This window comes from Neopsephotus bourkii, unplaced genomic scaffold, assembly GCF_033783945.1.
Source record: "Neopsephotus bourkii isolate Nb327-2 ecotype Australia unplaced genomic scaffold, CSIRO-AGI_Nbou_v1 NB_1526, whole genome shotgun sequence".
Classification (NCBI taxonomy): domain Eukaryota; kingdom Metazoa; phylum Chordata; class Aves; order Psittaciformes; family Psittacidae; genus Neopsephotus; species Neopsephotus bourkii.
The window spans coordinates 7,181,978-7,201,274 of record NW_026902002.1 but is presented as its reverse complement, the minus strand read 5'-3'; the positions used below and the strand labels follow the sequence as shown (position 1 = coordinate 7,201,274).

At 62.7% G+C, this 19,297-nt stretch overlaps 2 protein-coding genes across 2 annotated transcripts; one reads left to right on the top strand and one right to left on the bottom strand.

Moving 5' to 3' along the window:
- Positions 1-7,074: 7,074 nt before the first annotated feature.
- On the top strand, positions 7,075-12,294 carry LOC133221377 (sterol 26-hydroxylase, mitochondrial). Its single transcript, XM_061370228.1, has 9 exons — positions 7,075-7,339; positions 9,396-9,586; positions 9,839-10,038; positions 10,112-10,309; positions 10,435-10,595; positions 10,902-11,068; positions 11,293-11,374; positions 11,460-11,660; positions 11,749-12,294. The coding sequence occupies exons 1-9, from the start codon at positions 7,112-7,114 to the stop codon at positions 11,902-11,904; spliced, it is 1,584 nt and encodes a 527-aa protein (XP_061226212.1). The 5' UTR covers positions 7,075-7,111; the 3' UTR covers positions 11,905-12,294.
- Positions 12,295-13,058: 764 nt separating this feature from the next.
- On the bottom strand, positions 13,059-17,485 carry PRKAG3 (protein kinase AMP-activated non-catalytic subunit gamma 3). The gene is made up of 12 exons (XM_061369963.1): positions 17,308-17,485; positions 16,795-17,021; positions 16,629-16,710; positions 16,499-16,557; positions 16,175-16,220; positions 15,998-16,052; positions 15,779-15,905; positions 15,504-15,669; positions 15,294-15,331; positions 14,918-15,064; positions 14,667-14,835; positions 13,059-13,665 (listed from the first exon to the last, which is right to left on the bottom strand). The coding sequence occupies exons 1-11, from the start codon at positions 17,345-17,347 to the stop codon at positions 14,719-14,721; spliced, it is 1,104 nt and encodes a 367-aa protein (XP_061225947.1). The 5' UTR covers positions 17,348-17,485; the 3' UTR covers positions 13,059-13,665; positions 14,667-14,718.
- Positions 17,486-19,297: the final 1,812 nt, after the last annotated feature.

Genomic DNA, 19,297 nt, shown 5'->3' with positions numbered 1-19,297 from the left:
TTTGCTTTCACCCACCAGCCTCCATTCTACCTGCCCTACAGGAACCCCGTCACCTCGAATCAAGGAGGGGGAAGACAGCAACAGGCAGCTCTTGGGGAGGGGACATCCCTGCCAAGGCTGGGAAGAGGCTGACACGGTGCCCAGCACCCCTGCAAGCAGAGCTCCGCAGCAGCTCTCTGCAATACACAGCTCATCTGCCGGCGTGTTGAAAGTGCCTGTTGTCCCCCCGCCCTGCGCGCCCGGCCCCCTCGCAAAGGCAGCGCGGGGCAGGTGAGAAGCCTTTATCTGATTTCCTAAGGGCAGAAAAATCCCTTTGATTTTGCCCCGAAGAGGGGAGCGGGAGGAGGGGGAGCCCCGTCCCGGCGAGCAGGTGCGGCTGGCGCTCAGTGACTCGCCTTATCATGTCCCAGCTCTGTGCTAGGCAGGCAGGGGCCGGGGGGGGTGATGCTCACAGCACCTATATGGGAACTGGCCTTGTGGTGAAACCCCCTGCGAGGGGCTGGTGGGAAAGGATGGAGACAGCCAGGGTCCTTGCTTTGTGCCTGTACCGGGGTCTGAGGCCCAGGGGAGTGCCCAGGATTTGTCCCTGCCTCCCAGATGTCTCCCAGTTCCATAAAAATCCCTCTTTAGCAAGGAAGCTAAGGCACAGAGAGGCTGAGACCTTCTTCAGCAGCCATGGCGGTGATTGCCTGCACCCCCAGCCCCAGGAGTTTGCTCACACAAACCCCCCTTTCTGCAACGAAACCCAAAGGGCCACATCCTTCAGGGGACAAGGCCACAGTGGTGACAGTGAGTGAAGGCTATGAGTGACAGGATGCCACCACCACTCCGAAGCAGCCTTCTCCACCACAGCTGGTCCTTTGTCTCTGCCTTCCCTCGCCTCTTGCAGCTCGACACTCCCCCCCCCGGCTTTTGTGTTATTACAAATTATAAAACAATTTTTTCCTGCCTTCCCGCATTCTTCTGCCTCCTGCAAGAATTTTAATGTATTTATTTTTGCTATCAGGGGAAAGCGCTGTGTTCCTCGGCCACCCCCGGCCAGCCCCGGCCCTGCTTGGCCACTGATGGAAATTAATGATGAGGGATGCAGGGGGGAACAGGCACCCCTGCACCCCTGCAGCAGAGAGAAGGGGGGACGGTGTCCCCCCAGCCAGATGCAGTTTCCCCAGTGGCAGGGTCTGTGTGTGTAGGATGGAGAACTGGACCGCAGACGGGAAGGTTGATAGGGCAGTGGGGGCTGGTTGCCAGGAGGTGCTGCTGGTTATGGGCTGGGGAGGAGATGGCTGTTGGGTTACTGGGCAGGGCTGAAGGGTGCTTTTGGGTCCAGCTGCAGGGTGCTGTGACGGGAAATCTTGTCCCAGAGTAGCAGCAGAGCTTTGGGATTCCCCTGGGGAAGAGAAGACTCTCACAGACACCCAGCCCCATGTGACAGCATCTCCAGTGGTCTTCATCCTGCTCGTGGGATAAAGCACCCCTTGAGTGCCCCATCCTGCTCAGGAGCACAGCCACCTTTACGCCTAAACTGGCGCCCCGGTGCTGCACTGAGCTCTGGCTGTCACTCCTCACTGCATGGCCCCAAGAGCAGGGATGGGGGTGCCTCACTCATTCAGCCCCCCTGCCCCAGAGCCACAAGGTTGGGGGGCTCTGGCCGCTGGGAGGGAGCAGATGGGGGGAGGAAGGAACGGGCCTTTCCCGCTGAGGGGAAAGCGCTGCGATTTCCAACCCAAACACCCTGGCGCTCAGCAGCCGCATACTTTCCCAGCGTCCCTCCCCTCCTTTATTCCCGAGGACATTGGCGATCAAACCCAGGTTGGCCCCATCTCCTGCTCCTGCAGTGAGGTCATCGAGCTGTGTTTGTGACATCCCGGCGTCTCCATGGCAGTGCGCTGTGATGTCATAAGCCTGGGGTTGCGACCTCACGGCAGGAGGAGAATGATCTTATTAAAACAACACGGTCCCCATCCGCGGCCGCTCACAGCCGGGGGAATTCGGTGCAGGACAATGGCCAGTGGAGTGACTGGGGCAGCTGTGGGGACCGAGCCCTCCCTGGTCATGTCACTGGTGAGAACTCATGGTGACACAGAGCATGATGCGGTGCGCAAAGCAGAGGGCAGCCCCTGGGGCTGAGCTCCTTGACTGATGCAAACACACAAGCCCAGTGATGCTGGGGTGACAGTGAATCTGAGAACAGCTACACTGGGGCTCACTCTCTGGGGGTCCCCCAGGCTTGGCTGCAGTGCTGCCCATCTCCGGGGCCAAGTGTCTGGGGCCTTATCGGGGCACAGAGCCCTTTCATGTCAGGCCGGCGGGCGGCAAGCAGAGCTGATGAGGACCTGTCCCCAGATCAGAGCAGCCCGGCGCTGACAGCGACAGTGGGGCCTGTTCTTAAATTAGACGTGTCCCCCGCCTCCTCCTGGCCAGCACTCCCAGCCCCTGCCCCATGGCTGGACACAGCCCAGGGCATCCCTGCCTGTGGTGATCCACATTGTCCCCCCACACACATGTGTCTGTAACTTCGAGGAGGGCTGTTTGCTGGCTGGGCATCACTCGAGCACCAAGAGGCAGATGGATAGATGGATGGATGGATGGATGGATGGATAGATGGATGGATGGATGGATGGATGGATGGATGGATGGATGGGTGGGCAATTAGCTGGTTGGACAGGCGGGTAGTTGTGAGGATGGGTGGGAAGAGTGATGCAGGTGCTTGTCGATGGATGGATGGGTGAGCACATAGGCAGCTCAGCAGATGGATGGAGAGATGGCTGTGAGATAGAAAGCTGCATGCAAGTGCGGATGGATGGATGGATGGATGGATGGATGGATGGATGGATGGATGGCCCTAGAACTCCTTAGTGAGCCCCTGTGTCCCTGGACATTGTTGCTCTTTCCCAACAGCCTCAGTCACAGCTCTGTTCTGGGAGAGAAGGGAACATCCGTGTCCCAAGGGGAAAAAGATTGTCTTTCTCTCTGCACAACAGCTTGAGGGCCTGACCCTGTGCTGCTGCAGCAGTGCACCCTCACTGTTAGCACGAGATCTGCTCTATACTGCCCAGAGGGGAAACTGAGGCCAGGGGGGACCAGCTTGCAGTGCGAAGCTGAAACCACCCTCTCCAGTTCTGCTCCCCCCCTGCTGTCCGTGTGTCCATCTGTCCGGCCACAGGCAGGACATACATTGCCTGTGCTGGGAGCAATGCCACTGGGAGGGGGTGTCCTTGGGCCCCCGCAGGCCGTAAACATGATGTCATGTGGCAGCGTACACAGCCTGCTCTGTGCACGGGTCCTCAAATGGGCTTCACAAGTCCTGCGTGGGAGGCATCGACCGTGGCCCACAGCCAAAGGAACTGGAGTCAGGAGATAAAATCAGGTTTGGTTTGGGCTGCAGCAAACAGCCCTTTGCAGGAGGAGTAAGGGACAGGGAGAGCAACTGGAGGGGAGACACCTCCTCATCACTGCAGGACTGGTGGGGAGCAGAGGTAATGAGGTATGCCCCAGCAAAGCCCAACACTGATTTTTTTGGTCCCAGGTCGGGTCCCATCCTGCCTACTTGACTTAGAATAACTCTGTAGGCACTTGAAGTCACTAATCAGCCAGGACCACTTGAGAGCAGCCTGGGGCTGCAGCCTGGGGCTGCCTCCCATCTCCTGTGATAACAGGCTGCCAGCCCAGGGCTCACTCTACATCCCACTCCCACGTCCTCAGGGAAAGGTCCTGGCCTGCCAGGATCCCACGGGGCACACAGCAGGGGGAACCCAGAGCAGATCTCGCTGCTGGGTGATGAGCCCAACGTGGGAGACACACACACCATCATGGTGGTTGATTTACCTCTCATTGCAACCGCTTTGTGCTGTCCCCAGGGTCCTGGCTAGATCTAAGGGGTCAGAGAAGGGGAAACAAGGAGATGGGGACCTTCGAGAGAGGCACAAGAGGGTTCCACTTGAACCCTCTATTCAAGACAAGAGAGCGGTCTCCAGGTCTGGGATCTGTCCCATCCCTCTTGATCTCCCCATGTCCCCCCTGTGCTGCCCCCCTGGCCCCAGCATAGCTCATGACTCAAGCAGTGACAGTGCAGTGACACACAGCTGGCGTGACAGGCCATCTCCAGTTAAATGCTATTTACAGTCCCTGGGACCAGGGGCTCAGCCTTCTCACAGCCTGGGCTTTCCTGGGGGTGAGTCAGGGGATGCCCTCCCATGGGACACCCCGCTTCTACCCCCACTGTGGGAGAGCAAATGGGGGTTAGTGCATTCAGCCCTGGGAAAAGCTTCTAGCCCCCGGGTGACACAGCACATGTCACATGAAGAAGCGGTTACTCTGTCCCGGCAGCCAGGACCCTCCATGAGCAGTGTGTGGTGGATGGGTTGAGGGGTAGTGCAGCGAGGGGATCTCACGGTGCTTGTCTCTGCACCCACAGGTCTCAGCAGTGAGGTGAGACTGGACCTGCTGGTGCCACTGAGGGATGAGTGGAGTGGCAGCACCCCTGGGGCAGAGGGACACACAGGATGGGACCTGCCACCCCCAGCCCCGGTCCCCATGATAAACGCAGCGTTTGCCCTCCTGCCTCTGCCCCACTCGTCACAAGGTGGGACAGCGGCCGGCCGAGCACTGCGGGACTCCCCGGGAGCTGGCGGTGCCCCGGCTCCCCGCGGCATCCTCCGCCAGCGGATGTGTCACGGCCCCGCCGCTTCCCTTAGGAAGTCCCCGCCGGACGGCTCTGGGGGAGGGGGTGACTCACCCCCCCGTCCCCCCCGCCTTCCCCGGCCTCCTCCCCAGCCCTGGCAGCCGGTCCCGGCGGAGCCCCGGCCGCCGCCCGCGGTCCGAGGGCAGGGAGCACAGCCTAGCGGCGGCAGCTGGAACGAGCCAGGCTGCCGGTGACACACACACCCCACCCCGCACCGGCCGGCTGCGGGGACAGCGACGAGCGGCCCCGGGAGCCGCCGCGCTCCCACCAGCCGTGGAGCAAAGTGCGAGGTGCTGCGCTCATAGAACCAACCACAGTACCGGTACCTGCTAGGAGAGAGGCGGGTGATGGATGGAGGGAGGGATGGGTGGAGAGCAGCCCTGTGAAGAAGGACTTAGGGATACTAGTGGTTGAAAATTAGTACATGAGGTGGCAGCGTGCCTTGCAGCCCAGAAAGCTGATCACATCTGGGACTGCAAAACAAGAAGCATGGCCAGCGTATCAAAGGAGGTGATGCTCTTGTGAGGCCCCACCTGGAGTACTGTGTCCAACTCTGCTGTCCTCAGCACAAAAGAGGCATGAGGAGCAGGTCTAGAGGAGGGTCACAAAAAACCAAGATGAGGGCTGGAACACCTTTTCAATGAAGAAAGGCTGAGAGAGCTGGAGTTGTTCAATCTGGATAAGAGAAGGCTCTGGGCACACTTTATTGCAGACTTCCAATATATAAAGGGGTTTATAAGAAAGACATTTTACCAGGGCCTGTCGTTTTTACTGTTTTTGCAAGGGGCAACGGCTTTAAACAGAAAAAGGTGGCGGGGTCGCACTCTCCAGTGCGGATAAAAGCGGCCACAAAGGCGGGGAGTGGCCGAAGGGTCTCCATCCGCTGGGAGCGAGAGCCGCAGGGTGCCGGCCTGGAAGTGGCACCGGGGCCCGGCTGGGGCAGGGCGAGCTGCAGAACTGGCTGCGATCAGCCATGAGGTGGCGGCAGGCGCTCACGCTTGGCTGCGGCTCCCTCAACCTCGGTGCCTCCCGGTGTCTGCCGGAACAGGGGTGCCCGGGTCCTGCACCTTCAGCCCCTGCCCCACTGGGAGGGAGCACAGCAGGCACCAGCCGGGAGCCCTGCCCGGGACATCCCCGTCCCCCAGGGAGGATCTGAGGGGGAAAGCAGCCACTCTGTGCTGTGAGCTGCCTGCCCAACCTGGGGACAAGACCTCCCTGGTCAAGACCTTGAACCCACCACCCGATAAGGGTGGTTAATGATCAGAGGTTGGATGTCCCAGCCAGAGGCACGGTGACTGCTGCCCCAGGAGTGACATCTGGGAAGAGCAGCACCCTGCACCATGGCTCCAGGACCTCGTGGCAGTGCTAGGCCGATCAGAGAGGACATGCCCTGCAACAACTAAGGCCAGACACCACGGCTGCAGAGCCCTGCTTGAGGGCTGGACAGGTTGCCCTGCACCACGTTGAGGCAGGAGCTGGTGCCATGCTCTCCCTGGTGTGAAGACAAACCAAACTTGCCTCTGTGTGGGTTGCCAGCAGCTGCAGAGGCCATGTCAAAGTCTCAACATCTGGGCTCTTGGAGGAAGGGCTGAGAGAGTCCCTAGGACAGCATAGACCCAGTTCCTCGGGACACCATCCCTCACTGCACAGGGAAAGAGGTATGACAGGCAGGACATGGAGGCAGAGTAGGAGGGTTCAGGCCAGGAGAGCAGCAGCCCTCAAGAGCAGGCCCAGTGGTGGGGCTGGTACTGATGCAGGATGTGCAGGGCCCGGGATGCAGTACCCAGTGTCAGAGCGCACTGCCTGTGCTGGCACATGATGCATGGTGCCTTGTGCAGTGCTGGTCCCTGGTGAGCAGTGCCCAGTGCTAGCACCAGTGCCAGTATGACATGCTACATTGTCCCCAGTGTACTGTGACTACCGTGCCGTGCCACACCAGGATTGGCTTCCAGCCACTCAGTGTCATTGTGCAGTGCACAGTGCATGGCACTCAGCACACAGCACCGGGTACTGATGATGCCATTTCCAAGTACCAAGCACGTGGCGCATAGCGTGTAATGCTGCTGAGCAGTATCTGGTATACAGTAACTGGTGTATGGCAACGTGGTACCCAGTGTGCCTGGTACCCAGTACGATGCAGCCGGCATCCGAGGCCCGGTAGCAGGTGTGCAGCTGCTGGCACAGCAAGCCCAGCACGCACTGCCCAGTGCCTGGTCCCCGATGAGCAGCACCCGGTACTTCGTACCTACTGCGCAGCACCCGGTGCGCCACACCCGATGCGCGACGCTCAGTTCCCGGTGCGTGGCTCCCGGTGCCGGTGCCCGTGCCCGGTTGCCGCCCCCGTGCCGCCCCCCGCCCCGCCCCCGGTGCCGCCCCCCCCGCCTCCGGTGCCTCCCGGACCCGCCCCGTCCCGTGCGCTGCTAACGGAGCATGGCGGGCCCGAGCGGAGGGGCTCGGTGGTCGTTGCTGCCGTTGCTCCTGCGTTCCCGTCCGCCGCCGCCGCCGCAGCCGCCGCCGCGCAGGACCGGGGGCTCGGCGGCGGCAGCGGCGGGGCCGGCTCGGCTGAAGGGACCGGAGGAGCTACCGGGGCCGGGGCTGTTTCGGACTTTCGTCTGGCTCTTCCTGCGGGGCTACCTGCTGCACACGCACCGGCTCCAGGTGCGGCGGGGCAGCCCGGCCTGGGGGCTGCGGGGTGCGCGGGAGGCTGGGGACTCTGCCCGGGGGGGGCTGGGAGGGGGGCAGGGATCGGACAGGCTCCCGGGTGGGCTGCGGGGAGGATGCTGTGCACGGGAGGGGCTCGGCTTTGCAAGGCGCGGGGTAGGTGGGTGCTGGATGAAGTGGGCTGGGGGGGAAGAGCCTCGCAGGTAACGGCAGGAAGCTGAATGGGGGCGGCAGAGTGGGGGGGCTGGGTGCTGGGAGCCCCCCTGCACCAAGGGGTGATGCTGGGCTATCAGCGTGGAGAGGCCGGCGAAGAACTAGGTGGCTCTGGGAGGGTCCTGCAAGCTCAGGGTTGCTCCAGCATCCCCGAGCCGGCCAGGCAGCCGAGGGCAAAGGTTCAGGGACAGTTCACGGGGTCCTGGCATCGCTGAGCTGCCCTGGCAGTGACAAGCTGGAGGGGCCGCGGTTTCAGAAGCAGGCAGCCAGGCAGGTGTTTGGGCAGATGGTACCCAGGGGAAGGATGGGCAGAGATGTTTGTTCTCTTCTGTCAACGCGTTCTCATACATTAGATGAAGCAAGTGATGGGCTCGGCTGGCCGTGAGCCAGACAGCATCTCCCAGTGCCCTGGAGCTCTGACCGGCTGGAGGAGGATGCAAGATCAGGCCTCCTGACACCGCAGAGCACCAGGCACTGCTGTTTGGAGAAGGTGCTGTTGCTGTGTGGTGGGGTCTCAGGAACCGGGCACAGGAGCTCCTTGCCTCCCTCCTGCCCTTGGGGCTCAAAGCACAGCCTGGCTTTGCAGACAGATGCCTTTCCCCCAATGCCGGCAGCTCTGGCATCTCTCAGCCCTGCCCTCCGAGGCCTGTGCTGTTGGTCCTGGCTGCCAGCAGACACCCGTGGGCAGGCTTCAACCCGGGCCACGGCCGGCCGCGGCCCCAAGCAGCACGTTCACTGCCTGCGGCACCGGCACCAGCACCGGGGCGGCCATCCATCCCTCCCCCTCCGCCTGCCACCACGCGGAGGAACCGATCAAAACGTCTCCCCGCGGTGATGAATCCAGCTGAATCCGGGCGCAGGCTGCGATGCAGTCAGTCACCAAGGGAGATTGCACCACGTGCATCCCCGCAGCCGCCGAGAATGGGGACCGGGGCTTCCCTGCTAGGTCCCTCGCAGCCCCTCGGGCTTGGTCTCATTCCACAGGGGCTCGTGTAGCGCTTGGGTGGGATGGAAAGCACCCCTTGGACATGGCCCTGTGCACATCTACTTGCAAAGAGGTGTCCGGCTGCCCTGAGGAGTGCCCTCGGGGCATGACAGTGCTTCCCAGCAGGGAGGGAGGCATGGCACCCTCGGGTGCAGCCAAGGAGAAGGGACTTGTGGCCATCAGAGCCCAGAGCAGAGTGATGCTTGTGGATGTCCCTGAGCTGGCTTGGGAGGCCATGGCCCCAGGGCGATGCCCTGGGGTTGGCAGCCTGCCGGGGGAGCAGTCCAGTCCTGCCTCAGCCTGGCACTGACCTCCCACCACTGATCATTAACCACCCTTATCTGTTGGTGGGTTCAAGGACACACACAAGGACTGTTGTCCCCATCTTGAGCAGAGCTGGGGCTGTGCTGGAAGCAGTAGGGCTTGGACCTGCTGACAGCTTCTGCAATGGCCCTGCTTCTCAACAGAGCCGTGTGCTTGGCAGTTGTCCCTGTCCCTCCTGTCCACTCTTGTCCTTGCTTCCCCAAGAGACCAACCTGACCGTCCATACCTCTCTGGGGTGGATGAGAGATGCGCCAGCCTGTGCCAGGTGTCAGTACCCACTGTGGTTAGTACTCTCAGAGGATGTGTGCCTGGAAACACCAGCCCAAGCCATCCGCAGAGTGCTTCAAGGATAGTGCCAGCCTAGGGGGGTCAGAGGCAGGTGCTTGAGCCCAGTTGGTGCTGAGGGGTTCCTGGGATGGGTGCAGAGTGTGCTGCACATATATGCAAGGCAGCATCGAAGCAGGGAGGGACTGATCAAGCCCCAATGCTGGCCCTATCCCATTTATCCTGCCATGCTCCGGTGCATCGCAGCTGATGTCCCGGCGCATCTATGGCCCTATCTGGAAGTCAACCTTTGGGCATTATGAGAACATCAACATCGGGAGCCCTGTGGTGCTGGAGCAGCTGCTACGGCAGGAGGGCAAGTACCCCATGAGGAGCGACATGGCCCTGTGGAAGGAGCATCGGGACACCCGGCACCTGCCCTATGGACCCTTCACCGAGTGAGTCCTGCCTTAGCTGCGCTCTGCAGAGCAGCAGGCGATCCTGTCCCTTCCTTAGGTGTAGGGACTGGGTGGCAGCTCACATTGCTCCCTCTCCTGCAATCCCCCCAATAGAAGGGCATGTCCGTGGGGGGTGGAAAGACCTCCGGGGTGGTTCCAGCTTGGCATGGGGGGAATGCACCCAGGGACTGGGAAACCGCTACCAGCCGCTGCCCCTGCCGTGCCCCGGCGCTGAGCCCCGTCCCTGTGCAGGGAAGGGGAGCGCTGGTACCGCCTGCGCCAGGTTCTCAACAAGCGGCTGCTGAAGCCCTCGGAGGCGGTGCTGTACGCGGACGCCATCGGGGAGGTGGTGTCAGACCTGATGATGCGGCTGCGGGACGAGCGGAGCCGCAGCCCCTCGGGGGTGTTGGTGGAGGACGTGGCCAACCTGCTCTACCGCTTCGCACTGGAAGGTAGGAGGGTCCTCAGCCCTGCCCCTCTCTTCCCATCCCCGCGGGGTTCTGGATTCATCCTGTCCCCCCACAGGGATCTCCTATATCCTCTTTGAGACCCGCATTGGGTGCCTGAAGCACCAGGTCCCCGCCGAGACCCAGCGCTTCATTGATTCCATCAACCTCATGTTCAAGAACTCCATCTTTGCCACCGTCCTGCCCCGCTGGAGCCGCAAGGTGCTGCCCTTCTGGGACCGCTACCTGGACAGCTGGGACACCATCTTTGCCTTCGGTGAGCAGTGATGATGAGGGCCCAGGACGATGGGATCAGTCTCCCTAAGGATGCTCAAAATGGGGCACATGTCCTTTTGGCCACCTCACTCTGTCAGCGCTGGGTCCCACTCTCTGTCCTCACAGGCAAGACCCTGATTGACCGAAAGATGAAGCAGCTGGAGGGGCAGGTGGAGCGGGGCAAGGAGGTGTCTGGCTACCTGAGCTACCTGCTGGCCAGTGGCAGGCTCAGCCTGGATGAGGTCTATGGCAGTGTGGCCGAGCTGCTGCTGGCAGGCGTGGACACGGTGAGAGCCAGGCAGCCGCTGCCAGGGGAGAGGCAAGGGGCCATGCTCAGCCATGAATCCTAGACCTGTGAGCTCTGGGCTGGTGGCTGGGGGGCTGGTGGCTGACAGGACAAACCCTGTCCTCCCCTCTGCTCCCTGCCCTGCTTCCTACCTCAGTTTCCCCCATGCTTGCTGCCCCCTCACCGTTGGCTTCCCTGAGCACTGGAGCACAGGCTGGCTGGTGCTGTATTGGTGCCATGCTTGGCACCGGGCTCTATGGGTATTAGCCCAATCTCCCTCACTCCCTGTGGCACTCTGCTCCCCCAGACCTCCAATACGTTGTCTTGGGCCCTGTACCACCTCTCCCGGGACCTAAGCATCCAGGAGACCCTGTACCAGGAGCTGAAAGCCGTTGTGCCTCCCGACCGGTTTCCTGGTGCTGAGGATATCTCCAAGATGCCAATGCTTCGGGCCATTATCAAGGAGACACTGAGGTACAGCCCAGCCCTGCCGCTGCCCTAAGGTCCTGGTCACCAGCCCCTTCTCCCCTGCATGAGGGGATGCACCAACCAGGCAGGGTGCAGGGCTGGGTTTCAGGAGTGGGATTGATCAGCTGAGCAGCAGGAGATGCTCCCCCAGGTCCTGTCCTGCCTGTGGTTCTCTCCTCTGGGATCCCCAGATGGGTCTTTCTCCCCTGCTAACTCTCCCCATATCCCAGGGTCTACCCTGTGGTGCCAACCAATGCCAGGGTCTTCTATGAGAAGGACATTGTCATCGGAGACTACCTCTTCCCCAAGAACGTGAGTGGGGGCCATGCCACAGGGACCCCTGCTGTGTCCAGTGGGGCTGGGCAGAGGTCATTAACCCCCCCTTCCTGCCCCACAGACCCTCTTCGTCCTGGCGCACTACGCCATGTCCCACGATGAGACCTACTTCCCTGAGCCCGAGCGGTTCCTGCCCCAGCGCTGGCTCCGGGGCCATGGCTCCCCCCACCACCCTTTCAGCTCCATCCCCTTTGGCTACGGGGTCCGTGCCTGTGTCGGTCGCCGCATCGCTGAGCTGGAGATGCACTTGGCCCTCGCCAGGGTGAGCAGGAACCCCCACCCCGGGTAATGAGCTGGGATAGGGGCCCCAGGGAGCCCCCAAGGCACTGCCACCCCCCTTCTCCTCACAGATCGTCCAGGCCTATGAGGTGCGGCCAGACCCCAGCGGTGTGGAGGTGACATCCGTGTCCCGCATTGTCCTGGTGGCCGACAAGCCCATCAACCTGGAGTTCATCGCTCGCCCGGGGGCCCCTGAATGTATGCCCACCCCTCAGCCTGGGTGCTGAGGGGGGACCCCACTGCCCCACCAGCAGGGGCAGGAAGGCAAACGCACCTCAGCATGGGCCAGTGGGCTCACAGCCCTGCTGTGGGAAGATGGGAGGGATGAGGGATGCGCACACATCGCCCCTGGGGCACTGGTATCCCCTACCCCAAATCAGCAGGAGGCTTGGGGAACTGCTGTGCCTTTCACACGCTGCGAGGGCTTGTGTCCCCCAATCCTGTGCCCAGCTGGGCTGCACTGGGGGCCTGGGAACTCTGCCGGGGCTGGGGGGAGGCAGGGAGGGGGCTTGCAGCCGTTCAGTGTCTCCTTCGTCCCGTCCTTGTGTAGCTGCGCGTGGATCTGTGCCTGGAGCCAGGACATCTGGGTCCTCTCTGAACAGCTGACTTTGGTCTCAGCCAACTCTCCGTGCCTCAGTTTCCCTCCCTGCCTCCCAGGGGAGCCTCGAGTGCTTGTGGTGGGGTTTGGGGTTTGTGCCTGATCCCGATGGATGGAGCCAGCCCTGGCTCTGGGCAAGTGGAACACTAAGACAGCACATCCCTGTGATGGAGAGGAGGCCTGTCACCACCCAGTGCTGGTATCATGTACCCTGGCAGGGCTAGCCCGCACAGGAGGGGTGTGAAGCACCCAGCACCTTTTGCTATCAGCTATTATTTCGCTGAAATGCTGATAAGGGGTCACAGGAACAGGGACAGGGCTTGCTATGGGCAAAGCAAGGGAGGGAGGATCGCCTCAGCTGCCTCCCTGTCCCCATTTGGGAACATGGGGATGACATCCAAGGCCATCGCAGGGGCTCAGAGCCGGATGCACCGCCGCTTGTCCAGGCTCCTGGAGGGATGGCATATGGGACATCCTAGCAGGGCACCCCCGTCACCTTCCTGCTGCTTGGGGATCCTAACTGGGCTGGGGGAAGCAGCAGGCAGAAGCTTTGCAGGCACCAAGGCTGCCGTCACCACTGGGACATACACACCATGGCCATGGTGAAGTTATCAAGGCTGTGTGCCCATCCCCTGCCCCTACCCACATGGGCAGTGGTGCTACCCTGTGCCCATGACACCCTTGCTGACATCCCAGATCGGGTCCCCCAGCCCAGCTCCCATCCCCAGCCTGGCTCTGTCCGCAGGAGCTGCCCTGGTCAGAAAGGTGAGGCAGTGGTTCCTGGAGCAGGCTGCTTTGTTACAACAAGGCTGAACAGACCAGAAAGTAACCAAATACCCCCCGGCACACCCCAAACCGTTCACAGGGTCCCCATGCAAGTGCCTGTCCTGGCGCCAGCTCCAGGCACCTCCAGCCCCGCGTGACCCTGCTGTAAGAAGCCTGTGTGTGCAGCTGAGCCCACGCTGCCAGGCACCGGGCGCAGCCGGCAGGACTGCGCTTGCTGGGGATGGAGCCATGGCCAAAGCGCTCCAATCCAGCAGCAGGACAGGAGCAGAGTGGCCAAGTCCCAAGGGGCTGTGTGGGTCCCCGTGCCCAGCTGTGGGCATGTGCAGCTCCTCGGGCACAGTGCCCATCGAGCATCACTGTGTGCTTGCTGGCGGGAGGCATCTCTGGGTCCCTTTTCCCTGCTCGCTGCCTCCCCGAGGCCAGCAGGATGTGACCCCAGACTCAAGACGAGCCCCAGGACTGCGATGGGCAGGCAGGTCCTCCCCGCAGAGAGCCTCCGGAGCCCGGGACTCCTTCCACGGACCCAGAGCCATGAAAGTGGGCCCCACATCAGCCTAGACGGTGGCACTTCCCTGGTGTCTTGAGAGTGAGGATCGGTCGGTGCCTGCAGGGTGAGAGTGTGCGAGGACGTAACACCTGCAGGCACTGGCGCCATGGCTCCCAAACTGTCTGGTGCACAGTGAGGTGTTGCCTCCATCCCTGGCTTGGATGCAAGCCCTGGGGTACAACAGGAGGGGGACTGGCCCAGAAGGGGACATCCCTGTGGCCACTTGCAGCTGCTGACACAGCCACCCCTGTGGACACCAGATGTGGGGTGAGCAAAGGCATCATGATGAGGAGGGTACCGTGTCTGGCGTGGTTAACACACGAGTCCCAGATGCCATCTATGTGGAGTGTCTGGGCACTGCTGGGGCAACTGGTGGGCATGGGGCTGTTCCAAGCCTGTTCCCTACTATCCCCCCCAAAAAAGCTTCAGTAGCTTTGGGAAATAGCTGGGCACTGGGGCCAGGTTCCCCCTCCTCAGCTCACCCCTAAGGAGGGCTCTGCTAGCCATGCCCTGCGGGCCAGCCACACTGTGTACGTGGCTAGTGCTGGGCAGCATGTCCGGGGTATGTGAGTGGAGATCTGTCCCCACTGTGTACCCTGGGAATGGCACTGGAGGTGCTCAGGTCTCATGGGGGACTTCGAAGGGAGGTCAAAAAAGAGCTTTTCTCTTAGGGTGCATCACACTCCAAAACCCTCACCCAGCTCAAAGCCCAGGGACCTGAAAAATCTGCCTCCAACACCACCTGGATGAGGGTGTAGGGGTGTATCTGTGGCAGATGCCCCCCATCCTGCCTCACAAACACCAGGGCTCAGAAGCCCATAAAGAACCCCTGGCATCTTTGTGTCCCCTGGGACAAGCAGCATCCGAGTCCTGCTGTCCCCATCTGGGCACACAGTGCTGCAGGGCCCCAGCCCCAGCTTTCTCCATCCCCAGGCCAGTTTGGCTGGGGAGGATGGAGGTGGCTGCAGCAGGGAGGTGACAAGGTGCAAGTGAACAAGGTGCGAGTGACCCAGTGGTGGGGAGGGGACAGGGACGCAGTGGCAGGGGACAGCGCCTACCTGAACTGGAGAGAAATGGAAGGTGCAAGTGGAGAAAGTCGAGCGTCGTGGGCTAAGAGTTAAGAGCATCGATACCTGCCGGAGTGAGCACAAGGGCCTGGAGGATGTCGGAGAGGGAAACAATGCCCCGCGGGTACTGGTTCTCATCCACCAGAACCAGGCGATGGACCTGTGGGTGCAGGCAGAGCATCACAGGCAGGTCAGGCAGCAGGCGGAGGGGGCTGGCGCTGGCGCTCACCCTGGCCACTCACCTGCTCCTTGGTGATGCGGTCAATGATGTCCTCCATGGTTTCATGGGGGTAGCAGGTTAGGACACCCTCCAGGCAGACAGTGCGCTGCTGCAGCGCCTCCCGCACGCTGATGTCCAGGTTGTTGTAGGTCTTCTGGGCAGCCAGGTGCTGCGTGAGAGGTGACCCCGCTCAGTGCCCCTGTGTGTCTTTGCACCCTGTTGTGCTGGCACAGCGAGAGACGCTGAGCCCTGGGGACGCACAGGGCAGATCTGCACTGGCAAGTGGGTGTCACTGCACATGGTGTGGGTTTGCATGGGCACAGGCAGACGTGAGCACCCCAACAGCGGCATGCAAGAAGCCACACTTGCGCCTGGGTGTGTAACACACCGGTACTCACAATGACGTCAAACCGGGAGTAGAGGCCGACCACTCGCCCTGCAACAAGAGACAGTGCAGGGATTGAGGAGAGGGCCCCGGGCCCTACCTGCTGAGCTCCCCCTGCACCCCAAGGGGCAGCGCAAGGGCTAGGAAGGGGGTTTTGTGTGGGGACAGGCCCAGAGCCACGGGCAGAGGGAGATGGGGTTTCACCAGTGCCCTCTCCAGGTACCAGCATCATTGATGACGGGCAGGGCTGAGACGCGGCGGTCCACAAAGATCTCCAGAGCAGAGTAGATGGGGGCAGTCTCATGCACAACAGCCACATCGCGGAAGGTACCAACACACAGCTCCTGCACTGTTCTCTTCAGGAAGTGTGGCTTGGGGATGGTGGAGCCCTGCAGCGGGGCAGGGCAGGGCAGCACTGGCACCTACACACTCCCCAACACCCTTCCTTGTGCCCCTACCCATTCACCCCATGCATGCACATGCAGCTCCAGCACTCACGAAGATGTGGAGGAACTTGAGGATGCGCTTGTGTGTGAGGATGTGCAGGACGTTGCCTGAGACGGGCTCAATGACGGGCAGGCGGTGGATCTTGTGCTTGATCAGAGAATAGACAGCGTCGAAGAGGCTGCAGGTGATGGGGACAGCATGGGGGGATAGGGCTGCATCCCAGGCCCACCCCCCACAGAGTGTGCTCTCCCACGGTGGGCAGGCTCTCACCTACTGCTTGGGGAGATGTAGACCAGTGGCTTGAGGGAGCCCTGCAGGTATACGTCTACCAAAGGGAGAGAGGTGAAAGAGGGGGTCCCCCATCCCCCTTATGCAACCATGGAACCCACCTCCATGTGCTACACAACATCCCCAGCTCAGCCACCCCCATCACTCCCTGCTTTTTACCTCTCCAGGTCTTAATCTTGTGCTCCTCCACCTCGTAGATCTGAACCTGAGGGCAAGAAGATGCCCTGGTCATGGTGGCCCCATGGACACTCTGCCCCCTTCCCCTGGCATCACACCCCATCACCCCAGGTACAGGGATCATATCTCTGGTGCCAGGCGGAGGGGCAGCAAGCAGCAGACATTGGGCTGGCCCAGAGCAACCCCTGGTCATGGTGTAGCGATGAAGTGCAGATCAGGAAAGGGAAGAGGGGACCGGGGAGGTGGGGACAACCCCTCCCTGCATTTTGCCTGCCCCGACCCCCGTGCTCTCCCTGCTGAACTCACCAGGGGCGAGCGGTAGTAGCGGTGGAGGATGTTGATGAAATCGGTGATGGTGAGCATCCCTGCAGAGACACGTGGGGCTGGCAGCGCTGCCAGGCAGAGGAAGGGGCCAGGCGGCGCTGCTGGCACTCACCCACAAAGCTCTGTGTCTTGCTGTCCCAGAGCGGGGCCGCTCGCACCCCGTTGGCCACCAGTGCCACAAAGGCTTTCTTGATCTAATGGGGGAGTGGGGAGGGTGTCAGGCCCCCCCTGAGCCCGCTCCTCCCCTGCCAGTCCCTGCTGATCCCCCGCTTTGTCACCTCCAGGGAGGTGTCAAAGACAACGAGTTTGCAGCTGGTGGGGATGGCATCGTAGCAGCAATGGCTCCTCATGAAGTGCATGTAGACCTCAGCATCAGGGCTCTGGAATTCGCTCTCTGGGCCCAGTCCCACCATCATGTTGCCCAGTGAGAAGGTGACAGGCCTTGGGTTCCTTTGTCTGTCCTCTTCTTCCTCCTCCTCCCTGGGGCACAAAGCTTCTGGGAATCCTGTAGGCAAACCCACCCCAAAGCTGGCCAGTGAGACCGTGTGTGAGCACCCTCCTGCCCGGGGGAAGCAGGGGAATGCTGCAGACCCCGTTCCCCACAGGGGCAGCACACAGCACCGCAACTGTACAGTCTTGGGGGGGGCACTGGGAGCTGCTGGGGAGGAGCGGAGGGGTAGGGTGACGAGGGGTACGGGCAGGGCGGGCAGAGGACCGATGCGCTCATTGCATGAGCGAGCCAGACACCCCCCACCCCCCTCCTACACTCCTAGGAGCTGCTTGCTACCCACCTTCCTCCTCAGGGCTGGCAGCCGCATCCAGCAACGCCATCTGAGGGGGCACATAGCAAGGGTGTCATCAGGAGCCAGCCCCCCCCAGATGCTGCCTGCACCCACTCTGCTGCCCTGACCCCCCAAGCCAGACAGAGGGGACCCTCCTTTTAGGGTGCACATGCAGGCTGGGCTTAGGGTCTACATCCCACTTCAAAACCCCCAGTCCTTGCAGCCCCTGTGGTGGCTGCAGCCCAGAATGTTCAGCTTGTCTCCCCAGTGTTGAGGAGATCGGCAGGGTCCCCGGCTCAGGACGGAGGCTGGTAAAAGAGCCCAGCTTCTCTCTCTGCCGTCGGAGCCGAGCACGTCCAGCAGCTGCTCTGTGCCCATCCTCTCTCCCTCTTCCAAACCCAAGGTGTAAATCCCAACCACGCTTCTTCCCGTGACGGGAGCCCCGCCAGCCCCACCTGCCCCTGGGAGCCAGGTGGGCCCCGGGAGACCCTACAACAACGAGGGGGGCGGGAGGCGAGGCGGGCTGACCCGTGCCCCGCGGTCCCCAGGACACCCTCCCATAACGCAGCGGCACGCTCGGCGGGAAGAGCCGACCTGTACGAGCCCCCCTGCAATAACAAAGGCGCCGGGACTGCTCTCTGAGGAGCCCGGAGCCAGCCCCGGGAGAGAAGCGACCCTTCCCGAGGGGCTGGGGACAGCGGGGGCAGGCAGGCGGGCCTCTCCTTGTCCTTGTCCCCACGGCGGCCTGGACGTGGGACGGGGACCGCCGGCCCCCTACATCCCCCCACCCCGGGGGTGGCCTGCCCCCAAGTGGGGGGCTCTCGGGCCGGGCTCCCCACCCGCCCCGGCGGTACCTGGGGCGCGGCGGGACCGGGGAGTCGCTCCATGCTGACTGCAGGGCAGCGCTGCTATTCTGGGCCCGCGGCTGGCGGGGCCCTGGCAGATAGGGTGACAGCTAGCAATGCCAGCCATGCCCCCCCACCGCCGCGGGGGGGACGACACACGGACGCTGCCACCGCCGGGCAGCGCTGCGCCGACTCGCGACCCGGCAGCAGCGGGCTGGAGGGATGGCTGTGGCCTGCGGACGGCAGGGAGTGGGTGATGCGGGTATGCTGAGGGTAAAATGCTGCCCTCCCGCTCCTAGGACCCCCATCCCCCCGACGCGGAGCTCAGCTTGCCCTGTCCACCCTGCCCGGCGCCCCCCGACCCCATCCGGCAGCAGGAGCGGGTGGTGGGCACAGCATCCTCCGCGGATGTTGGAGGGCAGCATCCAGCCGCGGCACGGATCTGCTGGGGTCTCTGAGAGCTGCTGGGGATGCTTTGCCCCCGACGCTGCCCCAGCCCTGCCTCCCCGGTTCCACCGTCCCCGGTCACCCCGGGTCTCCCTGCCGGGGAACCTCCATCCTCACCCGCGGGGCCACCCTCATCTGCCCGCCCTCGGCTCGCTCCCGGCTCCATTGCTATTTCAGGAAGGTTCAAATAACCCTTGGCCAGCTGCCGAGCCAGCCCTGGAGCAGCCGTGGGTGAGCGGGCCGGTGGCTGAGGGGCCAAAGTGGCCCCGGCTGACTCCCAGGGGGGAGAGACGGACCCTGGCCCGCGGCCGGGTGGAACGACCAAAGCCGCTGGTGCAACCCCAGGAGGAAGAGGAACGGGGAGGTGGAGGGCTTGGTGCTGTGGACAGGCCAGCAGGGCTGGGGTTACAGGAGGACACAGTGCTTGCCCTGGCCCCAGTGGCCCTCGTCCCGCAGCGGTGCGGGGAGGGGGGCTGGATGGGGCAGCCTCTTACAGCTGCGCCGAGGCTGGCTCCTGCCTGGGCACCGCCGGGTGCTGGCAGCGGGGAAGGGAGCAGGCATCTCCACTTTCGGAGGCTATTTTCAGGTGCTGGAGAGAAGCCGAGGAGCGAAGAGACTGTCACCAAGGAGACGGGAGAAACAGAGCCCGGCTCCGGCAGCAGGGGGCTGCGGGGAGAGGGGAGGGAAGGGCTTCCTGCAGGCCCCAG

Excerpts from the sequence above, each read along its gene's own strand:
- LOC133221377 (XM_061370228.1), top strand. The coding sequence starts at position 7,112 with ATGGCGGGCCCGAGCGGAGGGGCTCGGTGGTCGTTGCTGCCGTTGCTC. Across the intron at positions 10,310-10,434 it reads GGACACCATCTTTGCCTTCG|GCAAGACCCTGATTGACCGA; the intron begins GTGAGCAGTGAT and ends CTGTCCTCACAG. Across the intron at positions 10,596-10,901 it reads TGCTGGCAGGCGTGGACACG|ACCTCCAATACGTTGTCTTG; the intron begins GTGAGAGCCAGG and ends CTGCTCCCCCAG.
- PRKAG3 (XM_061369963.1), bottom strand. The coding sequence starts at position 17,347 with ATGGCGTTGCTGGATGCGGCTGCCAGCCCTGAGGAGGAAG. Across the intron at positions 16,053-16,174 it reads CAAGATTAAGACCTGGAGAG|ACGTATACCTGCAGGGCTCC; the intron begins GTAAAAAGCAGG and ends TCCCTTTGGTAG. Across the intron at positions 15,065-15,293 it reads ACTCCCGGTTTGACGTCATT|CACCTGGCTGCCCAGAAGAC; the intron begins GTGAGTACCGGT and ends CCTCTCACGCAG.